General features: G+C 42.5%; 1 protein-coding gene across 1 annotated transcript in view; it reads right to left on the bottom strand.

Annotated features, from left to right (window-relative positions):
- LOC133498627 (very-long-chain (3R)-3-hydroxyacyl-CoA dehydratase-like) overlaps window positions 1-21,024 on the bottom strand; it is a 43,367-nt gene that overhangs the window by 14,694 nt on the left and 7,649 nt on the right. The window contains exons 2-6 of the mRNA XM_061815723.1: window positions 13,437-13,479; window positions 13,175-13,248; window positions 7,542-7,706; window positions 7,153-7,204; window positions 6,947-7,057 (exon numbers count right to left, since the gene is read on the bottom strand). Coding sequence (XP_061671707.1) covers window positions 6,947-7,057; window positions 7,153-7,204; window positions 7,542-7,706; window positions 13,175-13,248; window positions 13,437-13,479 — 445 coding nt within the window. The remainder of the gene's footprint in view (window positions 1-6,946; window positions 7,058-7,152; window positions 7,205-7,541; window positions 7,707-13,174; window positions 13,249-13,436; window positions 13,480-21,024) is intronic.

Below are 21,024 nucleotides of genomic sequence, written 5' to 3'. Positions count from 1 at the left end.
TTTTCCACATATGCATTCCCGAGGCGTTGTACTTCGAAGGTCCCTAGACCCACACTGCTGACAAGACGAGAATTAAGGAGCTTGTCATCCGAGCCCGTATCAATGAATGCCGTCGCAGTGCGAGGCTGTCCGTCTGAACCTAGGTTTACCCAACAAAGCGCTTGGGCGGGACAGGCTGAGACGTGGTTGAGACTCACAGTCATTGACACTTGGGGTGAGGGTCCCGCTGGTTTGACCGGGCAGCAAGCCACGGTGTGACCCGACCGCTCACAGTAAAAAAAAAAATAAATAAAAATAATCGCTCGTGAAGGCGCCGTTGACATTCTTCATGGGACAGATAAAGGTGGCCCAGCTGCATGGCCTCCTTCGCATCGGCAGGCGCACGTTGATAAACGGTACATTCTCTCACCGGGCGTTGTCCTGTTCCTGATTCACAAGCTTTCTGTCGATTTTCAGAGTGAGCACTAGAAGGAGCTCTATCAGGAGGTCAAGGTCTGTCGGCAAGTCTCGGGGCATTAACCGATCCTTTATGGTGGGGGACAGCCCCTGGACAAAGGCATCTAGGAGCGCCCCATCGTTCCACTGGCTCTCGGCTGCCAGAATGCGGAACTCGATGGCGTAGTCTGAGACTCTGCGTCGGGCCTGCTGTCGCTTGATAGACAAATTAGCTACCTCATATTCAGGGGTCGTATATTGAAATACCTGCGCCATGGCGGTCACATAGGACGCCTACATTCGGCACGTGTCCGCGTCGCAGCTCCATTCAGCGGTTGCCCACGCTTCCTTCGTTGCTGTCAGGTGGGAGATCACAAACGCAATCTTGGCCCTGTTGGAGGGGAAGGAATCACATTGAGTGATGAAGGGCTTGATATTGCCTGATTCCCCTGAAAACCGATCCGGACAGGAGAGTTGAGAGCAGACTCCTTTATGAATGTCACGAACCATCGAGGGCCCTGTCTCATGGATACGGGAGGCTCCAGATTAGTGTTGGCTTCATTGGGAAAGGATGCGGACAGGGAATCAAGCCTGGCCATTACCTCCCGTAGCTGGGTATTCTGCTGTTCCAGCTGGCACGCAACCATCTGGAAAATTCCTTTGTGTTCGGCGAGACGCCAACCTTGATACTGGAGGGTGTTGCGCACCAGATCAGAGTCAGTTGGGTTCTTGTCGTGGCCAGATCATTCTGTGTCATGACCAGAACACAGGGCTGAACCAAATATGCACAACTCACAAAACCAGGTAGTTCGGGAAGCGTGTTTATTCAGTCCGTCGGTACACAGGCAGACAATCTAACGAGGCAGCAGTAACGGCAAAGCCAGGCCCGATAATGAGGCAGGGTTAGGAACACACAATAGCAAAGACGGAGGGTTGTGGGAATATGACATAGAACAACGATTCCCAAAAAGTGTGCCGGGGTACATTAGTGTGCCATGAGTGCTCTTCAGGTGTGCCGTTGGAAGTTATCCAATTTTATGTAATTGCTAAAAAAAAAAAAAAACATTTATTTCCAAGAAATAATGTATCTTTATTCATCTATTTATGCCAGTGAGGCACAATGACAGACAGAACAAAAAAATCCTCTTCTATTAGATGGCAGGAAGTACATACAGTAATTAAATCAATCCATTTTTGTTGACATTTACTTTTGTTGGTGTGCCGTGGGATTTTTCAATTGTAAACAATGTGCCTTGGCTCCATAAAGGTTGGAAATCACTGACATAGAAGTACAACGATCTGGCAAAGACCAGACAGCACACGTGCCAATCTATACATGGACCGCAAACACCAAAACGAGACGCAGGTGAGCGCATATTGGAGCAGGTGTGCGCCGGATCAGGAGACGACACACCCATGACACAAAGATTGAACAGTAGTCTGTAATTCTTAAAATTGTGGGCCAAACCACAATGACTCCACACGCTCGTTGGATATTTTTGAATTCTTTTAAAAGGATTTTACCCAGATGGCAAAGTATATTTGACAATGCTCAACTAAACTCGAGAAAAATGGGAATACAACATTCTATCACTGATAGTCAGGCCATCAAAATAAAAGCATGCCAGTAAAATAACAGTTACACCCCAGGATCCTTTGCTTGTGTTGTGCCACTGAAAACGTGAACAATAACATTTATTCCAGGCTTGCTTTATTTTGTGATAATATTAAACAGCTACAAAGTTGACAAACCCCCCTGGCCCCATGAACTCATTCTATGTACAAGGTCAGAATCAGAATCATCTTTATTCGTCAAGTATATCAGAAACGTACAAGAAATTTGTCTACGGTAGTTGGAGCCACTCTAAAGCAAGGCAAATGTATTTATATAGCGCCTACCAGTGTGGCTGCCTTCGGTACGTGTTCCCTGTGAACTACCAACCTGCTTCAAATTCTCCACCATCACATCGGTCCCAAAAAAGCAGCAGTCTCAGATCTTCATGACTATCGACACGAAGTGGCGAGACCGGAGCTTTGGTGTGGCCAGCACTACCTGGTTTTGAACACTCTAAAGATTGTAGGAATGATTGTGAACTTGAGGAGGTATCCTTCACCACAGCTGCCCCTCATGCTGTCTAACTGTCTTGTTTCAACCGTTGAGACTTTCAAGTTCTTTGGAATTACAGTCTCATAGGACCTGAAGTGGGAGATAAACGTCAACTCCATCCTCAAAAAAAGCCCAGCAAATGTTGTATCAGATGTCCTTCTTGCGGCTTCTGAGGAAGCTGGGTCTGTCACAAGAGCTGCTGAGACAGCGGTCATCCAATCAGTATTCTCACATTTACATTCATCACACTCTGGTTTGGGGCTGTCACAAAAAACGACAAACTCCGTCTGCAACAGACAATCAAAAACGCTGAACGGATTGTCGGAGCCACCCTACACACCCTCAAAGAATTGCATGCCACTCGAACTAGGTCCAGAGCTGGCAGGATCCTTTCGGAGTCTTTGCATCCTGGTCACCAGCTCTTCCAGCGCCTTCCGTTGGGTAAGGTCTACTGATCAATGCAATTCAAAACGAGAGAGTATTCAAACACTTTTTCCCCGCTGACAATCCAGTCATCAAGTCCTTCATCAGGGAACCTATTATTTTCTGACTTCTGCCATTGTTGGGACATACCCTCACATCCTGCTTGTCCAATCAGTATTTGTATTGGTAATATATTCGGTCAACCATCGCACAATATGTTACTTTAAACTGCACCCTTTGCACAATCGTCATTGCACTGGTCTATAATGGTGAACCACAAACGGGTAAGCCCACTCTGTATAAGTTTAACAATGTGGGGCGTTGACACACTTTTAACTGCTCTAAATGAAGAAGACTCTGCATCTTGCACATCTGTGACTCTTATAAGGAATAGCTCCTATTAACTGAATGTCTCTTGTTCTTTCTCCTTGTTTGTGTGTTCTTTGTTCTAATGTCGTCCCAGGACGGCACCGACTGCCGGAGACAAATTCCTTGTGTGTTGTTGCATACTTGGCCATTAAAGCTGATTCTGAAGAAAAGATGCCGCCATCCAAGCAACGTCTTTTTCATGGACACCCCTGCTTATTTCAGCAAGACAATGCCAAATCACATTCTGCATGTGTTACAACAGTATGGCTTCATAGAGTTGGACTAGACTAACCTGCCTAGAGTCCAGACCTGTCCCCCATTGAAAATGTGTGGGGCATTTTGAGATGAAAAACACAACAAGGGAGATCCTAGATTGTTGAACAGCTGAAGCAAAACACAGCAAAAATGAGAAAGAATTCCACCTCCAAAGCTACAACAATTTTTGTTCTCAGTTCCCAAACGTTTATTGAATGGTGTTAAAAGAAAAGGTGGTAAACGGGACTTTGTTCCAGCTTTTTTTTCATATGTGCTGCAACGATGAAATCCCAATTTAATTATTTTCTAAAAACGATAAATCTTATCAGTTTGAATATCTTGTCCTTTGTATTGTATTCAATTGTGGTTTGAACATGATTTTCAAATCATTGTTTTGTTTTTGTTCATGTTTAACAGAACATAACTTCTTTGGAACTGTGTTTGTATTTGGCAAGCAAACCCCCCCCATCTCTGGAATGAGGCACTTGAGCGTGCTCAAGTCCTCATACAGTGAAGAAAATAAGTATCTGAATACGCTGCTATATTGCATGATCTCCCACTTAGAAATCATGGAGGGGTCTGAAATTTTCATCATAGGTGCATGTCCACTGTGAGAGAGATAATCTAAAAAGAAAAATCCATAAATCGCAATGTATGATTTTTCTTTCTTTATTTGTGTGATACAGCTGGAGGCCCCATAGCTCAGTGGTTAGAGCATTAGTTTGGTAAACCAGGGGTTGTGAGTTCGTATCTCACTGGAGCCCCTACTCCCCAAGAGGGGTTGCTTCAGGAAGGGCATCCCATTGTACATTGTATGTCCACCCCATACAATCGGTAAGACTCGAACTAGTAATATGGCCAAGACCAAAGAGCTCTCCAAAGACACCAGAGACAAAATTATACAACTCCACACAGCTGGAAAAGGCTACGGAGAAATTGCAAAGCAGCTTGGTGAAAAAAGGTCTACTGTTGAAGTAATCATTAGAAAATGGAAGAAGCTAAACATGACAGCCAAACTCAATTCTTGTGGGGTCTCAATGATTCTTAGGTGAGGAATCAGCCCAGGATTACACGACAGGATGTGGTCAATGACCTGAAAAAAGCTGGGACCACCGTTTCCAAGGTGACTGTTGGTAATACACAGACGTCATGGTTTGAAATCATGCATGGCACGGAAGGTTCCCCTGCTTAAACCAGCATATGTCAAGGCCTGTCTTAAGTTTGCCAATGACCATTTGGATGATACAGAGGAGTCATGGGAGAAAGTTTTGTGGTCAAATGAGACCAAAATTGAACTTTTTGGTCATAATTCCACTAACGGTGGAAGAGGAAGACGAATGATGAGTTCCATCCCAAGAACACCATCCCTACTGTGAAGCATCACGCTTTAGGGGTGTTTTTCTGCACATGGGACAGGATGACTGCACTGTAGTAAGGAGAGGATGACCACGGCCATGTATTGTGAGGTTTTGGGGAACAACCTCTTTCCCTCAGTCAGAGCATTGAAGATGGGTCGTGGTTGGGTCTTTCAACATGAAAATGACCCGAAGCACACAGCTAGGAAAACCAAGGTGTGGCTTCGTAAGAAGCATATCAAGGTTCTGGCGTGGCCTAGCCAGTCTCCAGACCTAAACCCAATCGGAAATCTATGGAGGGAGCGGAAACTCCATGTTTCTCAGCGACAGGCCAGAAACCTGTCTGAGGTATAGAAGATCTGTGTGCAGGAGTTGGCCAAAATCCCTCCTGCATTGTGTGCAGACCTGGTGAACAACTACAGGAAACATTTGACCTCTGTAATTCCAAACAAAGGCTACTGTACCAAATGTTAACATAATTTTAAGCTGTATCACGCAGGGTGTTCAAATACTTATTTTCTTTACTGTATATTTGACAAACATACTCTATATAGGAAGGTTCATTGGCAACTCAAAATTGCTCATTGGTGTGAATTTGAGTATGAAACATTGAGTCCAGTGTTCCCCTTCTCCCACTCCATAGTCATCCATGACTGTCAACAGGATAAATAGTAGTGATATTATGAGACGTGCCGATTCTTTGAAGCGTGTGCAGTGCAATGAGTGGGTGTTTCCGTGAAGCATGCATCAAGGCATGATTCATTTGGGGGAGGGGCTGGAAATGACAATATCTGAAGTCTCACTCCCGTGTTGTACCATGTGACCGATTCAGTTAGGTTAGTTATTTGTGAGTAATTAAAACGGAACCAGACACAAAAAGAAAAAAATACTCTGTTTGTGAGTACTTTGACTTGATCAGTTTTCCATATAGTGACATACTATTTATTTCTCCGGAAGCAAACTGTGGCGTCGCCTCGACAGATCCATTCAGCAAAGTAAAACACTTACATCTAAACATTGACAGTAACTGCAACAATCAGAGTACAGAAAGAGGACCCACTGCAGTACTGGAGAAAGCAAATTATTTTCCAAATGTATTGACACTTGTGGTCATCTAGCTTTCCTCTCAATCCTCATGCATGCCTTCTGAGAGGTTTTATATCCAAAGTAGGAGAAATCATCACAAAAAAAGTGGAAGGAAGAATGGATCGGGAGATTGATAGGTGTATTGGTGCAGTGTCTAGTAATGCGGACTTTGTACCATTCCATTGTGGTAAAGAGGGAGCTAAGTCGAAGCTCTCAATTTACCAGTTGGTCTACGTTTCTACCCTTGCCTCTGGTCACGAGCTATGGGTCGTGACCAAAACAACAAGATCCCGGATACAAGTAGCTGAAATAAGTTTCCTCTGCAGGTTGTCCAGGCTCTCCCTTATAGGGTGACAAGTTCGGTCATCTGTGAGGAGCTCGGTGTCGAACCGCTGCTCCTTCACATTGAGAGGAGCCACATGAGGTGGCTGGAGCATTTGATTCAAATGCCCCCTGGCCCCTCCCTGGTGAGGTGTTCTGTGCAGGTCCCATTGAAAAGAGACCCCGGGGACGACCCAGGACACGCTGGAGAGACTATATCTCGGCTGGCCTGGGAACACCACAGGATCCCCCCGGATGAGCTGGATGAAGTGGCAGTGGAAAGAGATGTCTGGGGATCCCTGCTAAAGCTATTGCCCCCATGACCATATCCGGAAAAGAAGTCGAGGATGATGGATGGATGGATGGATGGATGGATATAATGCAAGATTCATGCATTAAAATTGGGAATTGGTTGGAAGCAGTACTGCAACCCAGAAGGCCATCGCACACCCTTGCACTGCAAACCCAAACTGCAACACTAACCACCACTACTACACTAAACTTAAAATAGTTAAGATGTGTCATATGGTCAATTTGAAGGTGCAATAAGTTTGAGTCTGTCAACTTTGCCCTCTGTTAGGAGTTCATTACAAACCTTGACCAAGAATGAAGAGTCGAACGGTCATGAGGACAAATATCCAGGAGAATCCAAGGAACTGCACCAAATTGTACATAAATAAGTAGCCTTTCTTCAGACTGAGATGGGCTATGGAAAAAGAATAGAGTGAAAAGAAAGTGATGTAGATAATCGTGTCCATTGTTTTTGATTCGTACAAAAGTGAGATTTTCAACTGGACTCACGGTCTTTCTGAATTCTTGACTCCACATTTATCTTTTTAATTTGTTCTTCCTCCTGAAAGATAAACCATTGTTACACATTCACACTTCATTATTCCAAAAATGTCAGTATACAGGATTCTTTTTTTTTTTTTTTGCCAAGCTCCTGTTTTAAGGCTACACTTAAAAACAAAGTAAAACACCATAAAATACTCTTAATAGTAACTATAGCAATTTAATTTTTTTCTGCAAAAGATGAAGGTCTACAGCTCATGGTGAAGACAGAAACAACTTTAAAGATGCCAAGACCAGTATTTTTGCAACTGAGGGGTATCCAAACTTTAAGATAGTGAGGAATTTTCTGATGAAGAAAGGTTGGATGTTAAAAAGCAGCCCAACCCTTTATTTTAAACCTTAGCCTGAAGCTCCATCTCAGCATCAGACTCATCCAGCCAGCGGTTGAAGTCAGGAGCTAGAAATAGAGGCTTTTTCTCCTGTAGCGTCAAACGGTCCCACCAGCGCTCTTCCTGCTTCTTAATTTTGATGTCTACCTGATGGTGTGTTGATTTGTGTTCAATCTGAATGAAACAGTGATGCAACAACAAACAGACACATCCTGGGTAAGACATCAAATATTCTCATCAGGCATTACATTAAAGGCACCATCAAATGCATTTGGCTTCTTGATTAAGTTACACCAATATGTTCAGTGAAAGCCCACTGGGTGACTTCCTGGTGTACATAGAAATACATCAAAACAACCATTATCCAATAACCATAAATCACAAGACCACTTATATAAAGTAATTAGTCAATCACTATCTCACATTAATGATCGAGACACAATCATTCATGATTCTTAAATAATAGTAAAAAGGTTCTAAATTTGAAGTTCTTTATTAAGCAACTGCAACCTACAAGACAAAGAATTTTGATTAAACAAAAACAAGCTTCAAATGAAGGAAAGAAATTTTCATGTTAGGTGGGTTCTATTTTATGCTAGTTGACCGCCAGTAGGCAGGACTGAAAACACTTAATATTTAAATAGTGGGTGAGCAGTTCTTCTAAGTATACCAAAAAAATTCTTGTGGGTTTATTGTCCAAGTTAAGCTGGTGTTGCCACCCAGGCTCCTCAGACCTGCCTCGTATTTTGTCCATTTCACCTTCTTTTTACTGGTGAAGGTGGCATTTGCATCCCCAATCCCATATTATGGCGTTGAGACTTGTCAAAACAAGCCAACGTGTATGCCAATTTTGCTTGGTTTATAATTTTTAATGGTGGCATTTGCTGGTGACGCGAGCGTTCATGCCCCATCTCTTGGCATTGGTTGTTGGGGCTTTTCATTGTGAGCTACTTGCAGTATATATTTGCCACATATGCTGCAATTTAACTTGTCACTCATTACGTAACTGGCCAATTGTCAAGTTTGCAGTCTTCTCCATATTGAACCAAACTGAAATAATTTAATGACACCCGAGGGAAACTGTGCAGGTGCTTTGAGTTTAGTCAAAGATTAGAAAACTTATCTTGTCTGCCACAACATAAGTATTGTTCTGCTTGACTCTGGTTTTGTTCATTCTACCTCTGCTGGTGTGATTACAGACATCAAGCAATAATCCTGTGGGATTGCCCAAGAGTTATGGAAACCCAGATTTCCTTGATGCTAGCTGTCAGTTCTTCTTTGGTTTTGGGTCTGGAAACCCCTCATTTTCCGCTTGATAATGCACCTTCTCCTTTGTCTTTCGGCTTGTCCCGTTAGGGGTCACCACAGCGTGTCATCTTTTTCCATCTCAGCCTACCTTGTGCATCCTCCTCTCTACTAATCACTGTCCGCATGTCCTCCCTCACAACATACATCAACCTTTTCTTTGGTCTTCCTCTCACTCTTTTGTCTGGCAGTTCCATCCTCAGCATCCTTCTACCAATATACTGATTCTCTCGCCTCTGAACATGTCCAAACCATCGAAGTCAGCTCTATTGAACCTTGTCTCTTCAACATCCAATTTTGGCTGTCCCTCGAATGAACCAATTTCTAATCCTATCCAACCTGTTCACTCCAAGCGAGTACCTCTGCATCTTCATTTCTGCTACCTCAAATTCTGCTTCCTGTTGTTTATTCGGGGGCACCGTCTCCAATCCGTACATCATGGCCAACCACACCACTGTTTTATAAACTTTACCGTTCATCCTAGCGGATACTCTTCTGTCACATAGAACAGCAGACACCTTCCGCCAACTGTTCCAACCTGCTTGGACCCATTTCTTCACTTCCTTACTACACTCACCATTGCTCTGTATTGTTGACCCCAAGTATTTGAAGTCCTCCACCCTCACTATCTCTTCTCCCTGTAGTCTAACGCTTCCTCCTTCCACCTGTCTCATTCACGCACATATATTCTGTTTTAATTTGGCTAATCTTCATTCCTCTCCTTCCTCTCCAGCTTTCTAATTGTTCCTCCGGCTGTTCTACACTTTCACTGCCGATTACAATATCATCTGCGAACATCATGGTCCAAGGGGATTCTAGTCTAACCTCATCTGTCAGCCTATCCATTACTACTGCAAACAGGAAGGGGCTTAGAGTGAAACCCTGATGCAGTCCCACCTCCACCTTAAATTCTTCTGACACACCTACGGCACAGCTCACCACTGTTCTGCTGTCCTCATACATGTCCTGAACTATTCTAACATATTTCTCTGCCACACCAGACTTGGGCATGCAATACCACAGTTCCTCTCTTGGTACTCTATCATAGGCTTTCTCTAGGTCTACAAAGATACATTGTAGCTCCTTCTGACCTTCTCTGTACTTTTCCACAAGCATCCTCAAGGCAATTATTGCATCTGTGGTACTCTTTCTAGGCATGAAACCATATTGTTGCTCGCAGATACCTACTTCCGTCCTGAGTCTAGCCTCCACTTCTCTTTCCCATAGCTTTGTGTGGCTCATCATCTTTATTCCTCTGTAGTTTCCACAGTTCTGAACATCTCCTTTGTTCTTAAAAATGGGAAGTAGCACACTTTTCCTCCATTCTTCCCTCCCCCTAGTATTCTATTGAATAAGTTGGTCCAAAACTCCACAGCCACCTCACCAAATTGCTTCCAAACCTCCACTGCTATGACATTGGGTCCAACTGTCTTTCCATTTTTCATTCTGTTCAGTGCCTTTTTAACTTCCCCCTTACTAATCATTCTACTTCCCAGTCATTCACGCTTGCCTCTTCTACTCTACCTTCTCTCCCATTTCTTCATTCATTAGCTTCTCAAAGTACTCTTTCCATCTATTTAGCACACTACTGGCACCACTCAACACATTTAAATCTCTATCCTTAATCACCCTTATCTGCTGCACATCCTTCCCATCTTTATCCCTCTGTCAGGCCAACATGTTGAGCTCCTTTTCTCCTTCTTTCTTATCCAACCTGGAGTACATGTCGTCATATGCCTCGTTTAGCCTTTGTCATCTCTACCTTTGCCCTACGACACATCTCAATGTATTCCTTATGCCTCTCCTCAGTCCTCTCTGTGTCCCACCTCTTCTTCGCTAATCTCTTTCCTTTTTTCTTTTCCTTTCTGCTTGATAATGCACCATAGATTCTAAATGAAAACTAAACTTCCTCTTTTATGAGTGGGCTTGCCAGTCAAGCAATGTGATGGCATGAGCAAAGACCATGTTTTGGTGCTTCTGGCGACATGGGCGTGCTGAAAATTGAAATCTGCATCTCTATACAGATCCTCAACACAAGGAATAATGAAGTCTTCCGGTAGAGTTTCGATTGATATGCTTGGACACAGCACTCCATGAACCGCAGGCCTCTTTATGCCTTCTCCCCTTCAAAAAAAATAATTTTCTGGTTCCGATTTCCTAGATTTCAGAACTTTAGGTGTTTTTTTATTTTTTTTACATTGTTCAATTGTAACTCGTCAGCCAACATGCATGTAACCATGAATCTCTGTTATAGCCTTAGTCTCTCAACCTGCCATCAATCCATCCATCCATCATCATCCACCTGCTAAAAAGAATCGAAAAAGGGTTGGTACTCTGAACTGTTGTTTGATGTGTAAGCACAAGGAACAGTCAGGAACCGTCTCCCTCCATAGATGGCGGAGGAGATGAGCTCTCGTCCACCAGGGTGAACCCAAATGGACAGACACTGAGCTGGGAGGCGATAAGTATACCCACACCTGCTCAGTGCATCTCACTGTGGGTAACTCCAGTGTGAAAGAGACTCCAACCCCCAAGAAGACTAGTATTGGTTACAGGGGGGCTGACTCAGGGTTGGGGGGTGCTTGTATACCCGGGTTCACGAACCTTGTCTTGCATGCTTCTCCTGTCTTGTCCTGTTCTTCCTTCACAGAGTGTAGGACTACTGTCTCACATGACATCCTTATTTGTTATTCTCATTCTGTTCACAATTAGCGCTTTTTGTTTGTCTTTTTTGACCAGGCTTTGTCTGGTCTCTCAACATTTCTCAACCCTGTAGTTACAAGGGACAGAAAGTTGGACAAAGCAATCTGGCACAAAAAAAAAAGTAAAATTACAAACTTAGTGTGAATCTATCAAACCATTGTGTCTCCAGTTATATCTGCGAGACTGGTGCTTTTCAATCTCAGGTCACTGTGTAATAAATCAACTTTGATTAATGACATTACAACCTATGATCTAGACTTTTTGTCATTTAATGTAGTACACTGAAAGAAGCTGTCATCCCATCTTAAATATTTTTTATATTTTTTAATTTATGAACAAGTCCCAAATAGGGAAAAAAGCTGTTATTTTTAAGTCATTATTTCAGTGTGGGGGAACAGTGGAGCAGCTGTAGAGTCTTGGCCTCACAGTTTCGAGGACCGGGGTTCAAATTCTGGCCCCGCTTGTGTGGAGTTTGCCTGTTCTCCCCGTGCCTGCATGGGTTTTCTCCAGGCACTCTGGTTTCCTCCCACATCCCAAAATGTATGCATTAATTGGAGACTCTCAATTGCCCCTAGATGTGATTGTGAGTGTGACCTTTGTCTGTCTCCATGTGCCCTGCGATTGGCTGGCAACCACTTGAGGCGGTACCTTGCCTCCCGCACAATGACAGCTAGGATTTGCTCCAGCACTCTCATGAGGATAGATAATCAGCTCAGGAAATGGATGGATGGATTATTTCAGTGTAAAGAAATTTTAATGGCTAATGTTAGCTCTGTTGAATATCACCTGGAAAATCTCAAATGTAATGAATGCGGTTAAAATCCTTGTTAAAAATAAGACCATCTTGAGGTGACCTAGAACATCATAGAGGAGCACAATGATGGCCAGGAACTCTAAATCAAAATCACAGTAAAGGCCTGGAAAAGCATTTTAAATGAAGAACTCAACAGTGTGTTGAATCAATGAGTTACAGGCTTGATGCAGTTATTCCAAGTAAGGGTTATGGCACCAAATATTAAATGTTATTCACTTTTTAAAATAATCATGTCTGTTCCAACATTTGGCGACACAGTGACTCGTTGATCAGAGCGTCTGCCTCATAGTTCTGAGGACCTGGGTTCAAATCCCCGCCTGTGTGGAGTTTGAATGTTATCCCCATCCCAGCGTGGGTTTTCTCCGGGCATTCCGGTTTCCTCCCACATCACAAAAACATGCATGGTAGGTTAATTGGTGACTTTAAATTGCCCGTAGGTGTGAAAATGCGTGTGAAAGGTTGTTTATGTGTACCTTGTGATTGGCTGGCAACCAGTTCTGAGTGTACCCTGCCTCCTGTCCAATAATCTTGCTCACTTGAAAAGCGGGTAGGTTCATACAGAAGGTGATCTGTTCTGAGCATTTTTAACACATCTGCGTGTAAATACCATGAAATGAAAGCTGGAATTCTGAACTTCTGTCTCAATCATTTTTGTTCTGAAACCCATATGTCTTCAGTATATAACATAAACAAAGGATATGACATTGCCGTTACACTTTTGGGAGGTGGGACTGTTTTTGGCGCAGCTTGACTGCGAAGTGGACAGCTATATTATAGTACAATTATCTGGAACTAAAGAATGTAATGAAAAAGACAATACCTCAGGTCTGATGGTTTCAAAAAATTCCAAACTAAACTTGTATTCATTATCTCCTTTAGCTCCATGTCCTTGTGCTGTGGAAAACAATAACATTACAAATTGGAATATATGGTTAATTTTATGATGCAGTTTGTCTCAACTAAATTGAACAATTAGGAAGTACTGTATCGTAAAATGCTGTCGTTTGACTACTAGCCACATAGCATTTTCTTTATTTAGAAAATGTAAAGACATTTGCAAAGATACAAAAACACATACCAACCTTTGAACTGAATTGTGTTATCTTGTAGGTTGATTTCAAGATTCTGAAACACATTGTAAACAAAGTTAGAAGGCAATACAATTAGGATTCATCCTTACAAAGACAAGAATGTTGTTGTGTATCAGTGACTGTTTTATTGAGGTGTAACATTTTATATTGTATTCTCATTCAAACAAGTATAAAGTATCTCTGGCAATCTGTTTCAGGTTTTCACTGGAACAAAAGCTAGCACTTCCATTAAAAGTAATGGAACTTTTTCTGGCATATTGGTGAAACAAATGCTGTACGATGATATTTTGAGTATTTGTTTTTGAGGAATGGATTTTTTTCTGAAAACATACCCACATGAAATGTATATACAGTGGTACCTCTACTTACGAAATTAATCTGTTCTGGAAGTCATTTTGTAACATGAGACTTTCGTAAATGGAAACGCATTTTACATGTAAATAGCCTAGTCCGTTCAAAGCCCTCAGACTTCCCCGCCACCCAAAATAAGCATTCAAAGTGTACATAATGTGAAGAATAACACAAAATTTTGTTTTAAAAATAAGCATTCAGTGTACATGATGTAAAGAATAATAAAAAATTATGTTTATTTATCTTCGGTGTTGAGTGCGTGGCGCTGGTATGTGTGAATTTAGACTAATATCCCCTTGCTCAAACCAGCAAAATATGACAAAGCAGTTGTATTGTGTTTAAGACAATTCAATCATACACACAATACAACACAAAAATGATAAAACAACTAACACAAAATAGAAGTTCAAAGACTTAGTTGTTGAGCCAAGCTATGAATGGTCACCAATCTTTTCACCAGTCTTTCCAGCAAATATTCCAAGTCAACAAATGTTCCAGAAATGTCCAAGGACGAAAGGCAGAATGCAGTGTGGCGTGTACTTTTGTACTTGTCCAAAGCAGCGGGTGGTAAGAATCCCTGTTGATGGTTCTTCTCGTCCTTATATAGGCACTCCTTGGAACATTCCAGAATTCCACATCACAAAAGATCCGTATCATAACTTAAAAGCATGAAAGGAAAATAAAGAATAAAAATACACACACACACACACATAAAACTCTCCCCCTTAAGGAAAAGAAAGACTTTCTGTTGTAATACAAATAAGCAACTCTTAAAACATGTTAAAACAGAAAACACACAAATGAAAACACAAAAATATAACAGAAATATCAAAACATTAAACAACTTTACACTCTGGAAGGTGCATCACCACAAACATTGTCTTGACCGTTAATGTGCTTGATCACAAGACTGAATCCTTGCAAACTCAAACTCCACCTCATAAGTCTCTGATTTTTGTTCTTCATTTTGTGAAGAAAAGTTAAGGGATTGTGATCAGTAAAGACTTCAATCAGAATTCTTTTAGTACACAAGTACACTTCAAAATGCTGCAAAGCCAATAAAAGACTCAGTCTCCTTTTCAACGGTCAAATATTTCCTTTGGTATTTATCGAACTTTTTGGAAAAGTAACACACCGAATGATAAAAGACCTGAGTCATGATCTTGCATCAGGACATCACCTGCACCACATCACTTGCATCAATTTGCAATTTAAAAGCTTTCTTAAAGTTTGGTGCCTGTAACACTGGAGAATTCATGAGTATGGCTTTGACTTTTTCAAATGCATCTTGACAACTGCTATCCCACTGAAATTCAACCCTTTTCCCCAAACGTTTAGTAAGTGGAAACACAACAACAGAGAAATTTCAGCAAAATTTCCTGTAATAGCCTCCCATGCCCACAAATCTAATGAGCTCTCTCTGACAATGTGGAACTGGGAAACATGCAATAGCCTCCACCTTAGCACCAACTGGTTGTACTCGGCCCCCCGTTTCTCGTCCTTATATAGGCACTCCTCGGTACATTCCAGAATCCTGCATCACAAAAGATCCACAACATAATAACTTAAAAGTATGAAAGTAAATTAATGAATAAAAATACACACACACACACAAACACACACATATAGCGCGCAAAAAGACGTTGTGGTGTCTTCAGAGGCGGAGGCACGCAGAGATGTATAATGTAGGACTAGATGGTAATATCCCTCTATTTATGCATATTTCAGCTCCAATGAGACTTTGTGGGATGTTCAAATAAGTGATGGCATCCTATGGGTTATCAAATGGGCTTCCTTCCGTCATCAAGTGTTTCGCAAATAGGCCCGTGACATTCTTGAAAGGGTTAAGTAGTGAAACCCAGCGTCCCAGGGTCACCCCCTATGTGCTATCAGTTCTACTGAAGGCCAAATTAGGGTCTTTCATCTTTTTCCACAGCCACTGGCTGGCCTTTTCGACCGCCTTGCACTTCAGTCACAAGTCCTGCATACGTAAGCCGCTTCTGCTCTTACGCCTCCTCGACTGGCCCCTCCCAGGGCACTGTGAGCTTGATGATGTAGACAAGCTTGAGAGAGCCAGACCCAAGCACAAGTTCTGGTCGTAGGGTGCTAGTTGCAACCTTAACTGGAAAGCAGAGCTTCTTGTCCAGATCTGCCAGCACTTTCCAGTCTTGTGCACTGCCCAGCTGTCCGCTATCTGGTGCCTTGTTGGTGTGGCCGGTTTGACTTTCCCCTTCCCAATAAACAGCCTTGGGTCCCAGTTGGATGACAAGGGTGGGAGGGGGTTCACCTCATCCGCTGGATCTCCAGAACACCAGCGAGACACTTCAGCACTTGGTTGTGCTGCCAGGTGTAACGGCCTTGAGTAAGGCTGGTCTTGCAACCAACCAGGATGTGCTTCAGTGTTGCAGGGCATAACAGGCACTTGGGATCTTTGGCATACCACTGGTTTAGGTTCGTGGGAGAAGGCAAGACCTCATATACTGCTTTGATGGTAAAGCTTGCCCTGAATGCCTCCATCTCCCAAAGCTCTTTCAAGGTGATCTTCCTTACCTCCACTCCTTCCCAGGCCAACCACTGCCCTTGCTAGGCCTGTGACACAGCTTTGGCGCACCTTTATACTTCCTTTACTGACGACACAACTTAATGCCACTAAAATTAATAAATTCCATAAACTATAAATTAAAAACAAACATTAACTTTTAATGTTTCCTAAAGTTCAAATCCAAGGATGTTTGCCTTTGGCGGATTTTAATAATCTTGCGGAAATGTGCAAGGCAAACGTCATCGAAGTGAGATATTGATCGACTAGTTAACACATTTTCCGAGTTAACACTTGATCCTAGGACTGAACCAACTTCTCTATGTCCTCGCTTCTCCGTCGAAAGATCCTCATGGTGAACCAAATCCTTTATGTCTTGTCAGCCTTTCCCAGTGAAACAATTTCTTCAACTTCAGGTTCAACCTCCACGGCGAACCTCTCAAGTCAAGCAGCACAGCCGATGAGGGCACATGGAAGCAACACAATAGAACGGCCCATCAGTTTCAACAAGGTGAAAAAAGATAAATAAATCCACGAAGATATTGTACAGTACGAGCGTGTGCGACTGTATGACAATGGATTTAGTGATGAATACAGAGGAAGTGCGTCATGGGTAAAAATTGACGTCCCCCCCTCCCAAAAAAAAAAAAAAAAAAAAAAAAAAAAAGACTGACGTCGCTCTGAGCCAATGGAAGGATGTAATGCCTGGAAGATGCTACATGCTAGCCAATAGGGGGAGCTGCTCTATTGCGCCACACACACAAAGAGACAGGATGTGCATCATAGCTAAAGATTGACATCCCTTCTACCAAATGTGATGCCAGGAAAGGGCTCCAGTGGTGGCCAATGGGAGAGCATCTCTATTGCGTCGCTTTCAAACCAAGATACAGTACAGGATGTTTACATTCGGTTGAATCCAGTGCCATATTTTCCCTTTTGTATCCTGAATTTCTTTCATAACTAGAGACAAAAAAATTTCCGGGGAGGCTTTTCATTACCGGAATCTTTTGTCAGTAGAGACTTTCATAAGTAGAGGCACCACTGTATTAGACAACAATTTTCCAGGGAGTCTTTTCGTAACCTGAATCTTTCGTTAGTAGAGACTTTCATAAGTAGAGGTACCACTGTATTAGAGAAAGCTGCATGTACCCATAATGTTTTGATATTAAAACAAGAAGATATAAAACTTCAAAGTTAATGATAACTGGTCAATACATTACAGCATATTATAAACTCAATACAGTATTCCTCCAGATTGGATGATGGGTACATTTGAAGGAACGACATAACAGAGTTGCTCACCAGGGACTCAATTTTGGCATCCAAAATAAATAATTCAGAGTATTTCAACACGATTGACAGGTCAGCGATGTGATGAACAATTATAATTCTTTTTTTTTTTTTTTATCTGTCACTTAGCTTTCACTTAGCATGGTCCGGAGTGAGATGGCCCCACCCAATCTGAAAATTACCTTTTTAAATGGCATATTTTCCTCTCAACTATATGGTAATAAACACAGAGTAATTTTTCGACCTAACAGTCAAGGCTTTGGTCAAAAATTTTCAAATGATTTACAGGGATTTGTGGCAGGAAATATAATCCTCAATCTAAATTGGCATGAAATATAATCCCTAATATGATGGCTAACCCCAAATGCATCCTAAATGAACATATGAATTCTTTTTTTTTTTTATAGGCCATTTCTGAATTTGAGGTCAGTTCTTTCGGTGTTGACATAATCCTGAAGGAGAATCACTTAATACATTTAATATTAACATCCATGAACTGATTAGATAAACGTAGGCATGTTTCCAAATTATTACAAAATGCACTCCGCGAGATGTCGCTATTGTGATATGTGTGTTTCGCAGTTCCACTAGGACCACAACTACGTCCACGGGACCAAGCACCTCAACACGAAAATACAAAACACCAGTGCAACAAATAAAACATGGTCTTATCTGGTGAACAAAATGTTGCTTGAATGGAAGAGTAGCAAAAGAGGATATCCCTGACCTGGCGGGTGCACACCATCCTTTACCGACTGAGGACCAGGGTCTCAGATTTGGAGATGCTCATTCTCATCCCAGCTGCTTCAACACTCAGCTGTGAACTACTCCAGTAAGAGTTGGAGATGGCGGCTTGATGAAGCCAAAAATACCATCCATCTATTTTCTTTGCCGGTTATCCTCACGAGGGTCAAGGGGAGTGCTTAAGTCTATCCCAGCTGTCAACGGGTAGGAGACAGGGTACACCCTGAACTGGTTGCCAGCCAATCGCAAGGCACATTGAGACAAACAGCCACACTCACAATCACACCTCGGGGCAATTTAGAGTGTCCAATTAATGTTGCATGTGTTTGTGATGTGGAAGGAAACCGGAGTGCCTGGAGAAAACCCACACAGGCACGGGGAGAACATGCAAACTCCACACAAGCAGGACCGGAATCGAACCCGGGTCCTCAGAACTGTGAGGCCAAAGCTTTACCAGCTGAGCCACCATGCTACTCCAACAAAACTACTTCACTGCAAAAAGCAGAGATGTGGACCACGAAATTGGAAACCCTCTACGCCTCGGCTGTGCCTAGAAATTCTGTTCATAAAAGTTATTAACAGATCTGGTAAGAAAGGGCAGCTTTGGCAGAGTCTAAATCTCACCGGAAACAAGACCGACGTACTGCAATCAATACGGTCCAAACTCTTGACATCAGTCGTACAGGGACCGAACAGCCTGTATCAGGGGATTGGTACCCCACACCTCCACAGGACTGCCTGAGAGACACAGTCGAACGCCTTCTCGTAGTGCACAAAACACATATACACTAGCTGGGCGAACCCCCTTGCAGCCCCGAGGACCCTTTCGATGATGTAGAGCTGGTTCACTGTTCCACAGGCAGGACAAAAACCACAATGCTCCTCCTGAATCTGAGATTCAAATTACTGACGGACCCTCCTCTCCACTACACCTGAGTAGACCTTACCAGAGAGGCTGAGGAGTGTGATCCCAGTGTAGTTGGAACACACTTTCTTAAACAGGGGGACCACCACCCAAGTCTGCCATTCCATAAGCATTGTCCCTGATGTCCAAGCAATGTTGCAGAGTTGTGTCAACCAGGACAGCCCCAGAACATCCAGAGCCTTTCGGAACTCTGGCGAGTCTTATCCATCCCTGATGCCTTGCCAACAAGGAGCTTTGTAACCACCTCAGTGACCTCAACCCCAGAGATAAGCGAGCCCGCCTGAGATAATAGACTTTTTTCCTCATGGGAAGGCGTGTAAGTGGAACTGTGGAGGTCTTTGAAGTATTCTCCCCACAAACACAAAATGTGCCAAGTCGGGTCAGCAGCGCCCCATCCTCACCATTGTTCCCACTAAGCTGCGCAACTGTGCATTTGGGCACATACTCAGTTCAGAGGAAAACAGATTCAGTGCAGTGAACTACAGTCTGATGTCTTTTTTGTTTTTTTTTAAACATGGCAGTACACTGCCTCCCAAAAAGAGCTGCTGCTGAGCCACACCGGGCCAGACACTTTACTTCTTAGTTTACCTGACACCGCCCCCCTCCATTTCAAAGGAGTACACTCATAATTACAAACACCGGGGTATGTGAATAATAAAAGAAAAAGTGGTGAAACTGGATGACATTTTCTCCTTTTCGAGTAAAAAAGGTCTGGTCTGAAGCCAAAGTAGAAAGTGCAGGATGAGATGGTGTCTAATGTTAAAATTCCACCTTGGCACAGCCTGATTGAGGATGAAAGCACAGACGATGCATTGTCCAAAAATAGAGATAGAAGTGGAATTTCGTGAAACATTCCTGAAAATACAAATGCGAGCACTAGGGAGGTCCGGGGGGACATTTTTGAAAAAAATGGATGGCTGTGGTGCATTCTGGTGATATCTGTGAACAAAATTCAGACAAAAATTGGAAGTAAAATTTCTAAGTCCTGACCAAAAAAAAAAAAAAAAAAAAAATTGGGCAGAAGTTCCCCAAGGGCCAAGCCCAGATTTTTTTCCCCCCATTCCCCTATCACTGGATAGCACAAAATAACATTTGTCATTAAAATATGCCATCTTATCTCAAGACAAATGAGTTAAGTGAACTATTCAGTAAAAAGACATAAAATTGTCCTTTTCCCCACATTATACATATAAAATAGTATAGATATCGAATATACATGAAAATATATCCTAGAATTTCCACACCGTACAGCAAAACATGTTAAAGAAGTTGATCTGTAGTAATTACTATTAACGTTTAAGTCTCAAACTGGTTACGTCGCGTTGAACTGATACACTCAACCACATTACTCACTATCTTAGATATACAGTAGACCTAGTAATACTAATAGTATAACCAGTTGCCTTTATTATAAGTTTGAAATTTTTCATCAATAAAAATTCTTCATCTGACAAACTTTATCTGTAGAAAAGCTAAATGCACTGGCCTGTCAAGGAATAAACACTAACGGTCTATACTCACAATGTTTTGAAAATGCTGAAAGTTTAGTTCAATATAAATCAGCGTTCGTGGGAACAAGCTAGCAACACATTGGAACAAACATTCCTGTCGGCAATCGTGACGTATTGTTTTGGGGGGGCACGCACCACGGGACTGCAGTAAATAGGAGGCCGGCTTGCTAGAACGTGCATGTGCTCGACGTATTGGCCACACCTGAATCAAGCGACGAT

The sequence above is a fragment of the Syngnathoides biaculeatus genome, chromosome 3, assembly GCF_019802595.1.
Source record: "Syngnathoides biaculeatus isolate LvHL_M chromosome 3, ASM1980259v1, whole genome shotgun sequence".
Classification (NCBI taxonomy): Eukaryota; Metazoa; Chordata; class Actinopteri; order Syngnathiformes; family Syngnathidae; genus Syngnathoides; species Syngnathoides biaculeatus.
The sequence above is the reverse complement of the archived record's forward strand: the minus strand, read 5'-3'. Positions and strand labels throughout refer to the sequence as shown.